General features: G+C 42.9%; 1 protein-coding gene across 1 annotated transcript in view; it reads right to left on the bottom strand.

The window, feature by feature from the left end:
• The window catches only part of slf1 (SMC5-SMC6 complex localization factor 1), a 107,637-nt gene that overhangs the window by 68,277 nt on the left and 25,245 nt on the right, over nt 1-14,115 (bottom strand). The window contains exons 3-4 of the mRNA XM_068029715.1: nt 7,980-8,058; nt 7,033-7,273 (exon numbers count right to left, since the gene is read on the bottom strand). Coding sequence (XP_067885816.1) covers nt 7,033-7,273; nt 7,980-8,058 — 320 coding nt within the window. The remainder of the gene's footprint in view (nt 1-7,032; nt 7,274-7,979; nt 8,059-14,115) is intronic.

The raw sequence follows: 14,115 nt of genomic DNA, 5'->3' as shown, positions 1-14,115 counted from the left end.
GGGCGGCAGTAGGTGGTAATCAGCAGGAGGTTTACTTGCCCATGTTTGACCTGATGCCATGAGACTTCATTGGGTCTGGGTTCAATGTTGAGGACTCCTAGGGCAACTCCCTCCCGAATGTATAAACACTGTGCCGCCACCTTTGCGGGTTCTGTCCTACCAGTGGGATAGGACATACCCGAAGATGGTGATGGCAGTGTCTGGGACATTGTATGTAAGGGAAGATTCAGTGAGTATGACTATGTCTGGTTGTTGCTTGACTAGTCTCTGGGTCAGCTTTCCCAACTTTGGTGCAAGCCCCCAGCTCTTCGTAAGAAGGACTTTGTATGGTTGACAGGGCTGCCATTGTTGTTTCTGGTGCCTAGGTCGATGCTGGGTGGTCCATCCGGTTTCATTCCTTATTGACTTCGTCGTGGTTGGATACATTGAGTGGCTTGCCAGGCCATTTCAGAGGGAATTTGAGAGTCAACCACATTGCTGTGGGTCTGGAGTCACATGTAGGCCAGATGAGGTAAGGACAGCAGATTTCCTTCCCGAAGTACATCAGTGAATCGTTTGGGTTTTTACAATAATTGACAATGGTTTCCTGGCCATAATTAGATAAGCTTTCAATTTTAGATTTATTAATTGAATTCAAGTCTGCACTGAGTGTGAATAAGGGAGTTTGGTAAGTGAGTGAATTTTAAGGGTTAATCTCAAGACTAGTTTTTGTTTTGTTTACATCTGGCAATTAATTGGAATTCCTATTTCAGTTAAGAGGCAAGTCAGGTTTCTTGCAGTTTTAAACAGGGGTATACTAACACTCAGAGTAGCTGTAGCTAGTTAATTAGGGAGCTAGCTTAAACTGGTTTGTGAGCTTTAACAGAGCAAAAACACAGCATTGTTTACACAGCATAAATTGAGGGGACTCTTAGTGCTGCTTGTCTGCATGGAGTGCTGCTGGGGGACACTGTGTGAAGAAGGAAGTTTGGTAAGGAGGGGAACTATAAATTAAGAAAATAAATTTGAGTGCAGAATGTATATAGTGGGAGTTTCATGCGTGAGGGAGGGGCTCCTTTCTTTCTTCTACCTTTTTTCAGCCTCCAGTAGCTGCCTCTGTCTTCGGTACCGGGATGAAGTTGATTGGTGAGTAACTGGTAAGTTATTTTACTTATCATTGTAATAAAACCTTTTTAAAGTTACGTTATGGCTGCTCAGCTCGGCCAAATGGAACGGATGTCCTGCGGTATGTAGGAATTCATGGACGCACCACGTGTCCTAGACGAAAACATCTGCATGAAGTGTCATCGGCTGCAGAAGTTGAACTCCAAGTTTTGGAACTCGAGTGGCGGCTGGAGTCACTGTTGTGCATCTGCGAGGCAGAGGTCTACGTGGATAGCAAGTTTAGGGAGGTGGTCACACTGCAGGTTAGGAGCATGCAGGTAGAGAGGGAACGGGTGACCGCTAGGCAGTGTAAGAGAACCAGGCAAGCAGTGCAGGAGTCCCTTGAGTCGATCTTGCTAGCTAATCAGTTTTCCATTTTGGATACTGGTGAGAGCGATGGTACTTCAGGGAGAGCGCAGAAAGAACAAAAGGAAGTTCAGCTGCACAGGAGGGGAGGAAGAAGAGTGGAAGAGCAATAGTGATGGGGGATTCGATAGTCCGAGATCAGACAGGCATTTCTACAGCAGTAAATGTGACTCCAGGATGGTGAGTTGCCTCCCTGGTGCCAGGATCAAAGATGTCATGGAGCGGCTGCAGGACGTCCCACTGTGGGAGGGTGAACAGCAAGAGGTCATGGTCCACATTGGTACCAATGACATAGGTAGGAAGAGGGATGAGGTCCTGAAAGCACACTTTAGGGAGTTAGGAAGGAAATTAAAAAGCAGGACCTCAAAAGCAGTAATTTCAGGATTAGTCCCAGTGCCATGTGCTACTGAGCATAGGAATGGGAGGATTGATCGATTGAACATATGGCTGGAGACTTGGTGGAGGAGGGAGGGCATCAGATTTCTGAGGCATTGGGACCGGTTCAAGGGCAGATGGGACCTGTACAAGATGGACGGGCTACACCTTAACAGGACCGGAACTAACATTCTTGCAGGGAGATTTGCTAATGCTGTTGGGGAGGGTTTAACTAGCTTGTTGGGGGGTGGGAACCTGAGGGGGTAGCTCAAATTAGAAGGAAGTAAAGCTGATAACAGGAGGTAGAAAAGTAGCAAGTGACATTAGAAGGCAGGCGAAACAAAGGCTTAGAATGTAGAATGTCAAGACGACAAGGTTAAGAACACTCTACCTGAATGCACGCAGCATTCGCAACAAGGTCGATGATTTAAAGGCTCAAATAAAGGTAATTGCCATAACAGAAACGTGGCTACAGGGTGACCAAGACTGGGAACTGAATATTCAAGGATATTTGACATTTCTGAAGGACAGGCAAAAAGGAAAAGGAGGTGGTGTTGTGCTGATAATAAAGGGATGGGATCAGTACATTAGTAAGGGAGGATTGCAGATCGGAAGCACAAAGTGTGGAATCTGTTTGGGTGGGGCTAAGAAACAGCAAGGGGCAGCAAACATTGGTAGGTGTTGTTTATAGGCCAAACAGTAGTTGTAATGTGGGGCGTGGCATCAGGAGATTAGAGGGGCATGTAGCATGGGTAATACAGTAATCATGGGTGACGTTAATTTGCATATAGACTGGGTAAACCTAATGAGCACTAATGCTGTGAAGGACGAGTTTCTGGATTGTGTTAGGGATGGTCTTCTAGAGCAGTATGTGAGGAACTGACTATGAAACAGGCTATTTTTATATCTAGTATTATGTAATGAGAAAGGGCTAATTAATAACCTTGTTGTAAAAGAACCTTTAGGGATGAGTGACCATAATATGATAGAATTTTACATTATGTTTGAAAGTGAGGTAATTCAATCTGAAGCCAGGGTGTTAAATTTGAACAAAGGAAATTATGAAGGTATGAGGGGCAAATTGGCTGAGGTCAATTGGGAAAATTTAAAGGTATGACAGTACATAGGCAATGGATAGTCTTTAAACAAATATTACATAGTTTCCAGCAACTATACATTCCTTCAAGGCACAAAAACCCCAAAAGTAAGGCAGTCAACCGTGGATAACATAGGAAGTTAAGGATTGTATAAGATTAAAAGAAAAAGCCTATAAAATTGCCAGAAATAGTAGTAAACTTGAGGATTGGGAGGATTTTAGAATACAGCAAAGGAGGATGAAGAAACTGATAAAGAATAGAATATGAATGTAAGCTAGCAAAAATATAAAAATGGACTGTGAAGGCTTCTAAAGGTACGTAAAAAGGAAATGTTTGGCTAAGACACATGTGGGTCCATTACAGGCAGAGTCAGGAGAATTTATAATGGGGAATAGAGAAATGGCAGAGAAGCTAAATGATCACTTTGTGTCTGTCTTCACAGAGGAATCCACAAGAAATCTCCCAGAATTAGAGATCCAAGGGATTAGAGGGCAATGAAGAATGGAAGGAAATCAATATTAGTAAGGCTGTATTGCAGAAATTAATGGGGCTGAAGGTTGATAAGTCCCCAGGATCTGATATTCTACATCCCAGAGTGTTGAAAGCAGTAGTTGTGGACATAGTGGTTGCATTGGTGATTATCTTCCAAAATTCTACAGATTTTGGAGCAGTTCCTGCAGATTAGAAGGTCGCAAATGTCACCCCACTATTTAAGAAGGGAGGGAGACAGAAAACAGGGAATTACAGACCTGTTAGCCTTACATCAGTCGTTGGAAAAATGCTAAAATCTATTGTAAAGGATGTGATAAATGGACAATTGGATAATAATGATCTGATTGGGCAGAGTCAACATGGATTTATGAATGGGAAAACATGTTTGACAAATCTGTTGGAGTTTTTTTGCAGGATGTTACAAACAGAATTGATAGAGGAGTTGGTGGATGTGGTATACTTGGATTTTTTTTCAAAAGGATAAAGTCCCCCACAGGAGGTTGGTTAGCAAAATTAAAGCACATGGGATAGGAGGCAATATACTGGCATGGATTAAGGATTGGCTAACAGGCAGAAAAGAGTAGGAATAAATGGGCCATTCTCGCGTTGGCAGACTGTGACGAGTGGGATATCATAAGGAACAGTACTTGGGCTCCAGCTGTTCACAATATATATCAATGATTTGGATGTGGGGACCAAATGTAGTATTTCCAAGTTCGCGGATGACACAAAACTAGGTGGGAATGTGTGTTGAGAGGAAGATGCAAAGCAGCTTCAAGGGGATTTGGAAAGGATTAGTGAGTGGGCAAGAAAGTAGCATGTGGAATATAATGTGGAAAAGTGTGAGGTTATCCACTTTAGTAGGAGGAACAGATGTGCAGAGTATTTCTTAAATGGTAAGAGATTAGAAAGTGCAGATGTACAAAGATACCTGGGTGTCCTTGTCAATAAGTCACTGAAAGCTAACATGCAGGTGCAGCAAGCAATTAGCAACGCTAATGGCATGTTAGCCTTTAACCGCAACAGGATTTGAGTAGAGGAGTAGTGAAGTCTTGCCTCAATTGTATAGAACCTTGGTTAGACCGCAGCTGGAGCACTGTGTGCAGTTTTGGTCCCCTTACCTTAGGAAGGATATTATTGCCATAGAGACAGTGCAACGAAGGTTCACCAGATTTGTTCCCGGAATGACTGGACTGTCCTATGAAGAGAGATTGGGAAAACTGGGCCTGTATTCTCTAGAGTTTTGAAGAATGAGAGGTGATATCAATGAAACCTACAAAATATTTAAAGGGATAGACAGGGTAGATGCAGCTAAGATGTTTCCCCTGGTCAGGGAGACTAGAACCAGGGGACACAATTTCAAAACAAGGGGGAAGCCACTTAGGACAGAGATGAGGAGAAATTTCTTTATTCAGAGGGTTGTGATTCTTTGGAATTCTCTACCCCAGAGGGCTGTGGAAGCTCAGTCATTGAGTATGTTTAAAGCAAAGATGGTCAGATTTCTAAATACAAATGACATAAGGGGATATGAGGATATTGTGGGAAAAAGGCATTGAAGTGGATTATCAGCCATGATCGTATTGAATGGCAGAGCAGGCTCGCTGGGATGAATGGCCTACTCCTGCTCCTACGTTTCTAAATTCCACCTTCTATTGTGGTGGGATTCGAACCCATGTTCCCAGAGCAATACCTTGGGTCTCTGGGTTTCTCATCCAGTGACACTACCACTGCGCCACCAGCTCCTCTGCAGCGGTTCAAGAAGGCAGCTCACCACCAACTTCTCAAGGGCGATCTGGAATGGGCAACAATGCTGGTCTTGCCAGCAAACGCCCACATCCCATGAATGAATTAAACAAAAAGGGGAAAAAAGTCTATGCCCGTCATTCAGTCTGAGATGAACCTTAACTTCGTCCAGTTACAGTTGGGAAAGAATAAAACCATTGTCTTAACACCTTTCCACAAACTCTGCACATTTGTCAGGTGATTCCATTCCTGTTCCCAAACATTGTTTCAAGTTAAACCAGACCCAATCTTGGCACTGCTTTTGACTCAGAATTGAACTTCCTGCTCCATGGGCTGAATTTTACGCCACCCGAAAGAGTGGGATGGTGGCCGGGGGTGGGGGGGGAGAGGGGGTGGTGGTGGCGTAAAATGGAGCGGGAGGCCTTCTCGACCCGCTCCTGCCTCAGCCGCCACTTTACGTAGGCCCACCCACCTCAAGCCAATTAAGGCCCTTAAATGGCCACTTATCTGCCACGCGGATTTTACGCATGGCTGGTCAGGTGGCCGTGGATCGAGAGAGGTCCTGGGGGGCCCTCATGATCGGGCACTCTGTGCCCAATGGAGGGCCGCCCCCACTACCGCCACCACCCCCAAGGCTCAACATGCCCCCCCCTTCACCACCCTTGCCTCGCCAGGGCCTGACCGATCACCCTCGGCGAGGCAACCAAAACTTACCTGCCTTCCCGGCTCCTCAAAATCATCTTTTACGAGCTGGGCTGTAGTCCCAGAAGTGGCCAACACTCCTGGTCACGCTGCTTGGACTAGGAGCTGCCGACCCACTGATTGGCCAGCAACTCTCTTAGGCGGGACTTCCTACCTCAAGCGGGTGCAAGTCCCGCCTCACACCATTTGCAGCCCGGCGACCCGCAAAATACAGGTCAGATCCTCAGGCGAGGCAGAAGCAGGTTCCCCACCGACTTTTCAGTCAGTGGGCAGTTCCCGTCCGCCTATCGAAAAATCCCAACCCATATCTTTTTCATCAAAAAGCCCTTACTTCCAGCTCCAATACATTGACTGTCTCTGCCCGAGTCAATCTGCTAACAAATCTCTCATCCATGTCTTTGTCACCTCCAGGCTCAACTACTCCAGTGGCTTCTGGCCAACTTTGCAAACTCCACCTTCTAAACTTTGGCTCATCCAAAACTCTGGTGCCTACATCCTATTCAGCATCTAGTATCACTCCCTTATCAATTACTTCTCCTCTTCCTGACCTACATAGTCTCCCGGTCATTCCAACACCTCCAATTTTAAACTCTTATCCTTGTGTTTAAACCTCTACGCCTTCATCCTTCCTCATCCCAAATAACCCGCCAGAACTTTTCATTCTTCTTACGTATCCTTCCCTTCCTACAGTTACCTATGGCCTCCACTGTAATTCCCTCTCCAAACCCCTGCAACTCTTCTCCTTTAAACACCCTCTCTTAAGACCTACCTCTTTGATCAATTTATTGGTCACACCATTTATTTTCTTGTTCTTTGACCGGGCATTCATTTTCATCTAATTCTCTTCCTGGGGTGCCTTAGAATGCTTTTTTCATCTAATTCTCTCTCTGGAGTGCCTGAAGATGCTTTCCAACACTAAAAAAAACTGCTGTATAAATACTATTATTTTTCGATTGGATTTTGCTATACATTAGGGTTAACATGACAGGTCTCAATTCTTAACAAATCAGCAACCCCTGGAATATAAATATCATTTATCCCAGAATAATTAAACAAATAATACAGGACACAGAAACATTAAATATTTTCTACTGTTAATGCCCCTAAACAGTACCTTTTGAAAGTAGCTCTCCTCACTTCATCATTGATCAGAAGCACTACTTTCCAGTTGTGAAACACTCCTGGTATACCAGAACGGACCAGCTCCTCGCGCCATATTTTTGGTACTGATTCCATTGGCACAGGATATTGTGAATTACTTTGAATTTTATATCCCCACTCATACTGAATTTCATTGAGCCACCTGCCATTTTTAGCACTGTCAATGATGTAATCTTTGGTTAGGACCCAATTTCCTAAAATGGAAGGGGAAATGAGAAAAACAAATAAAAATCTGGGTTGTGATATTAGATTTACAGTGGCTATTCATATCCATTACTACATTAAAAATGAAAATAACATCTAGTAATTCATAATTTAAGATACAATTCACCAAAGCACTGCCACCTGCAATTCAGACACACTCATTGCCTGCAACTTTTCTAGCTCACAGATATACTCCCACTTCTAATCCCTTCACGATAGACTCTACCCTCCACACAGTTCAGAGGAACTATGTCCTTCTCAATTCAGAGACATTAGCACTCCCTGATGATCTTCTCAATTTGAGTACTGGCTGCAATATATACCTGCTGTACTGCTCCAAAAATGGACTCTGTGCTGAGGGCAGGAATTCTTGATCTATTTTAAGACCAGGAATTTTTACTTATAGCACAGAGTAGATTCTGAGTGAAGTAGCAATGTCAGGTACAAGTGGCATTCATGTAAAGTAACAACAAAGGCAGCAGAAGGCACAGCAGCAGTAATCTTCTTTCCAGATCCCTTGGGGCAGCTCATGCTGCAATAACTAATTTGCGATCCCAGGGGATAAAATAAATGTGCAAGTTTATTTACGGTGCATATGGCTGACTACACTCTATTTGCAATAAGAATTTTTTCACCCAACATAAACAAGCTTATTTCGATTCATGTAGGATAAACATGAAATATGTGTCAACTCACCTGCAGCACAAGCTGCTAAAAATTTCTCACTTCGACTTGGTTTATTTGCTATCATATGAGTACACTGTTGCTTATATTCCTAGTTTTGGAGGAAAACAAACAGTACTTTTAGGTAAATAGACATTCTTCAGATCCCATCATTCAGGACCTTAATTTTTTCCTATTAAAAAGTGTTCCTAATTCATGTTAAGATCACATTTCCTTATTAGAACACAAGAACCATCAGAGGTTTATTTTTAAACAAAACCTTTTAGCCCATTTAGTTGTTCCTCCAGGACCATAACTCTCCCAGTTTAGCATCCAACTGCTAAATATCAACACGAAAGGGGCAACATAATTCTATTTCCAACATCTGCAATTATGTTTCCTTTTTATTCATCTAAATATCTGTACTAATTCAATTCCACTCACTGCATATTTATGACAAATCTTTGACCGATATTCAATAATTTATATTTAAAATCAGTGCTAAATTTAATTTGCCATGTTCTACTGAACACCTCACAGAAGTACTATAGACAAGACTATGAAGTATACCTTTTCCCTCTGCTTGAGCATGCAGTAAAACATTGTCACCGAAATTTTTCTCCACCAAAAATATCACATGTACTTATTTGTAGAGATAATAGACCACTGACTGATGAACATATACAATCAGCAAAAAAAAAAAAAATCTGACTTCTGCAATGCACTCAAATTTAATTCACCGGTGAATTACATAGTTACTTTAAATAAGTATATAAATAAGTTTATACAACAGATAAAAGAGTTGGCCAAACCAATCAAATTCATTACTAAACAGTACTGAAAGCCAAACATTTTGTTATGAAGCGATAATCGGAAAGCAGTTACTGCAATAATGTTCTTTCACAGATCAAAATGAGAATTCTACATAGATACTAACGTTTGAGAAGGAAATCGGACCACACGAGGCAAAAAAGTCAGTAAACGTATCCTTTGTGAGACTTTTCCAAATTAAAATTTTCATGAACTGAACATTGACCACAGTAAATAACAGCAGCATTCTCGTTATGAATTTATATTAACGTGAACATGGCTGAGGGTTTTACTTGGGTTAGATCAGAATATGTCCTTCTGAAAATGTAAGACAGGTCCATATTAAGAAACTACTTACAAAATGTAATTTTTAAATCCCAGAATGGTTATATTGTAGTATATCATTGTCATGCGAAGCCCCCATCTGCCAAGAATGAGGCACATTAATTTTGTCATGAACATTGATTTTAAACTGTTACTGGAGTGAAGAAAGAACTTGTTAAATAGATCAGCCGTGGCTGGAAAAGACATTTGCATATTAACAGACAGTGTTTGGAAGGTCAAAGCAGCCATTCCCTGACACATTCAATCCACAATGGACTTTTGATCACCAGATGTTGAAGGCGGGGGAGCTCACATTCCAGGTTGACTGCTATGATGGCTGAATACACAAACGGACATGGTCAAACCAGCCAGTCACATGACTCACCTACTGGGCAACCTGAGTTTTTTGAATTTGTACAAACAGTTTGGGCACGAAAGCAGAATGCTCCTGGACTGAGAATCTCTCTCTCCTGTCTGCTCCCATCACTTTCTCACAAGCCTCTGAATCCAATGAAGACACATGAACCCAAAAGAGAGTAAAGTCTCCTACAGCGAACAAGGTTCAAGAAGAATACTGGGCCCCAACGAAAAGCAAGATCTACCTACAATCAAGGACTCCACAGTGATCTCGAAGAACCGTAACAACAGCAACTCTTCAGATATTGCCTCACTTTATTTTTCTCTGCTCTTTTCTGTCTCTATTTGCGCGTGTGTGTCGCGTATGCATGCTAATGTGGGCACGTTGTGTATCCATAGGCGTCAACCGAATTAGAGTTTAAGTTTAATAAATTTCAACTTTTCTTCTTTAAACCTAAGAAAGCCTGTTTGTGCTGGTTTCTTTGCCTTATAATTGGAAAGCGGTGAACAAAGATTCACCAAGGGGGAAGCTAAAAAAACTCTGAGTTTAAAATTAAACCCTGTTACAGTAAGACCAGCTGAAGGCAGAGAGGGACACCTAGATACCTTTCTCACCGGGTTGTAACAATCGTAGAATAAAAAGAATATTTAATGGAGAGCTGAAAACAAAACTGAACACATGAACATAATAAATTAGAGGAGTAGTCCTTTGAGCCTGTTCTACAATTTAATAAAATCATGGCTGATCTTCTACCTCAGCTACACCTTCCCGCACGAGCCTCATATCCCTTGATTTCATTAATATCGTACTATAATCTTCTAAAGTTCTCACAATTCAGGAACTGGTCCTTTAGATGGGAAAATTGTAAATAATTGTGAGTTATGATTTAATTCTTTACATGTTTGATATTACCCATCCACCATCATATCTTTTAATCTATTTTCTCAATTTGCCTTAGCTAACTTGGCTTTCATACCAATGTTGTTTGCTTTGTTTGGATTTAAGTGCCTAGTTTTGCACTTAACTAAATCACACTCAAACGCAATTTAAATTTCATCATATTAAGACCACTCTTCCCCAGAGGCTCCATTACTACAAAGTTATTAATTAACCCTATTTCCTTGCATAACATGAGATTTAAAAACACCTGTTCCATAGTTGCTTCTTTGGCATGCTGATCTAGAACGTATTCCACGAATTCATCTTCCTCACTATTACTACACATTTGGTTTGCCAGTCTATATGAAGATTCAAGTCCTCCATAACCACGGTCTTACCCTTGTTTCCTGATTTATATACTGCAACTACTGTTAAGAGGCTACAAAGTAGTTCTAGTACTATTCTACAAAGTCAGCACCTTGCAAGTTATTTGTTAGATGAGGGAGACATGGGGTGGAATTTTGTGCTGGCGGCAGGATCTTGACGTTGGGGGAAACTGACGCCAAGATCTTCATGTTGGTTCTTATACGGAAGGGTTGCTGAATTTAGTGCCAATCAGGCACTTAACTAGACAACGGTGGGCCTGCCGTACAATTTAGGACCTCGTCACCGGATGTCCCAGCCTTGCAGAGCTGCCAGCCAGAGGCGGTGGCTGCTGTAGTTGCAGCGACCAGACACTGAGGAGTGGCACTGGAACCAGGCTCAAGGTAGGTCAGGGTGGGAGGGTCTCGCAGGGTGGTGTCATGGGGGAGGTGGGTCGGGAGCAAGGGCTGGAGGGATGGCCCTCAGCGGACCCCACCCCCTTCCTAATGCCGGGTCCCTCCTTCAGGCACTAAGTACCTCTCAACAAATGACCCACTCCCCACCCCGCAGGCAGGAAGCAGCCTATATGGTTTTTCGCGCCGTGCTTCTCATGTGACGATAGGGCCGCTCGCCACACAGGTAATTGCGGCTGCAGCAGGAAGAGGCCCTTAATTGGGGGTTAATTACACAGTTAAGTGCCTCAATTGGCAGCGGGGAAGAAAAGCCGTTCACATGGCTTCCCACCCTGGACTAAATTTCGGTAGAGACACGACGATGGCGGGGCTCGCCCCACCCCCGCCACCATCTCACCCGATTTTATGCTCTCCCTGCTTCCAAACCAGCCGGGGGTGGGGAGAGCAGATGGTAGAGCATAAAATTCTACACACGGAGTTGCACAATTAACACATGAAACAACCTAAAAAGTCATCTTGCGATAGTTATTTCACTTATGATAAGCTAATCAGAACCAGATCACAATACAACAGCTTTAACAACTACAAGAGTCTTCTAAAACATCTCAAGTAATTGCTTACATGGCTTCTCCTCTAGTGATCACACAATCACCTCAAGTGTGCCGAGATTCCATCATTGGTCCCCTTCTTATTCCTTTCACAAGCTACCATTGGCAATGTTGTCCATAAAAGTTATCACCACATGTATACTGATGCGATCCACATTTACCTCTCCACCACTATCCTTGATGCTATGAATGTCACTTGCATTCCATCTCATCATAGCAACAGGAGTAGGCCATTTAGTCCCTCAAGCCTGTTCCACCATTCAATGATATCATTGCTGATCTGCAACCTAACTCCAGATACCCACTTTTGCCCCATATCTCTTAATATGTTTGGGTAATAAAAATGCATCAATGTCAGTTTTAAAATTAACAATTCATCTAGCATCAACTTCTATTTGCAGAAGAGTTCCAAACTTCTACCACCCTTTGCATGCAGAAATGCTTCCAAACTTCATTCCTGAAAGGTCTGGCTCTAATTTTCAGATATTGACCCCTTGTCCTTGACTCCCCAACCACAAGAAATAGTTTCTCTCCATCTACTCTCTCTGTTGTCCTTAATATCTTGTAAACTTCGATCACATCACCCCTTGACCATTACAAACTCCAGGGAATACAACCCTAGTTTAGATTAGAGATACAGCACTGAAACAGGCCCTTCGGCCCACCGAGTCCGTGCCGAACATCAACCACCCATTTATACTAATCCTACACTAATCCCATATTCCTACCAAACATCCCCACCTGTCCCTATATTTCCCTACCACCTACCTATACTAGTGACAATTTATAATGGCCAATTTACCTATCAACCTGCAAGTCTTTTGGCTTGTGGGAGGAAACCGGAGCACCCGGAGAAAACCCACGCAGACACAGGGAGAACTTGCAAACTCCACACAGGCAGTACCCGGAATCGAACCCGGGTCCCTGGAGCTGTGAGGCTGCGGTGCTAACCACTGCGCCACTGTGCCGCCCTAATTTTATAGAATCTCTGCTCATAATTTAACCTTTGGAGTCCAGGCATCATTCTGGTAAATATATGCTGCACCCCTCCAAGGCCAATATGTCATTCCTAAGGAACAGTGTCCAGAACTGCTCCCAATACTCCAGGTGTGGTCCAATCAGGACTTTGCATCTTTCAAGCATGACTTCTATCCCCTTGTATCCTAGTTCAAGATAAAAAGACCAATGCTCCATTAGCTTTTTTGATTATTCTCTGTACCCGTGCAGAAAATTTTAAATAATCCTTTGCCAGTTTCTTTTCATACTTCCTTTTTTTTTAGATTAGAGATACAGCACTGAAACAGGCCCTTCGGCCCACCGAGTCTGTGCCGAACATCAACCACCCATTTATACTAATCCTACACTAATCCCATATTCCTACCAAACATCCCCACCTGTCCCTATATTTCCCTACCACCTACCTATACTAGTGACAATTCATTATGGCCAATTTACCTATCAACCTGCAAGTCTTTGGCTTGTGGGAGGAAACCGGAGCACCCGGAGAAAACCCACGCAGACACAGGGAGAACTTGCAAACTGCACACAGGCAGTACCCGGAATCGAACCCGGGTCCCTGGAGCTGTGAGGCTGCGGTGCTAACCACTGCACCACCCTTTTTGTAGCCCTTATCATCTGTTTGGTCATCCCTTGCTGTTCTTTGTATCTTTCCAGTTTCCAGGATCTGTGCCATTTTTTGCATGCTTTTTCTTTTAGTTTTGTATCATCTCTTATCTCTTCAGTTGTCCACCGCTGCCTTTTTTTGGCAAGTACAGCTCTTGCCCCTTACAGTTTACATTATGCATCACATTAAATTCTTTTTGAACACCTTCCACTGAACTTGTTGTTTTACCCATTAACAGATTTCTCCACTTTCCCGTGGACAATCGGTCTCATCCCATTGAAGTAAGTCTTACCTAAATCTAGAATCTTAGTAGCTATTACTCATTTCTCCCTTTCAAACACTACTTTGAACGTGATCATATGACGATCGCTATTAGATAAATGTTCATGCACCTTTAGGCTGCTAACTAAATCTAACACAGCATGCCCCTTGTTGGCTCTAGGAAACAATCCCAGACACACACGCAGGAAACTCACCACCTTTCTGACAAAATTCATTTGCTTCACCCTCTCAAATTCTAAATATGTCTGCCCAGTCAATCTCTGTAAATTCCTAAATTTCTGACGGTAAACTTCAGGGATTAACTCATACGCAGTGAGAATAGCCTTTTCTGCCATCTCAATCTGCAGAAGCCTCTTCAGAAAGCATGGCATAAGCTTCATGAGCCCTGTCTACCAGCCTGCCTTGAACAAGCAATGTCCAGCTTTCTTTCGGCCATTTCATTTGTTTGGCTATTTTTTCAAAAGATATGAAAAATGCCTCTATGTCCCTTTCCTCGAACCTACAAAGA

This window comes from Heterodontus francisci, chromosome 4 (assembly GCF_036365525.1).
Source record: "Heterodontus francisci isolate sHetFra1 chromosome 4, sHetFra1.hap1, whole genome shotgun sequence".
Lineage (NCBI taxonomy): Eukaryota > Metazoa > Chordata > Chondrichthyes > Heterodontiformes > Heterodontidae > Heterodontus > Heterodontus francisci.
This window is presented reverse-complemented; position numbering and strand designations above follow the sequence as displayed.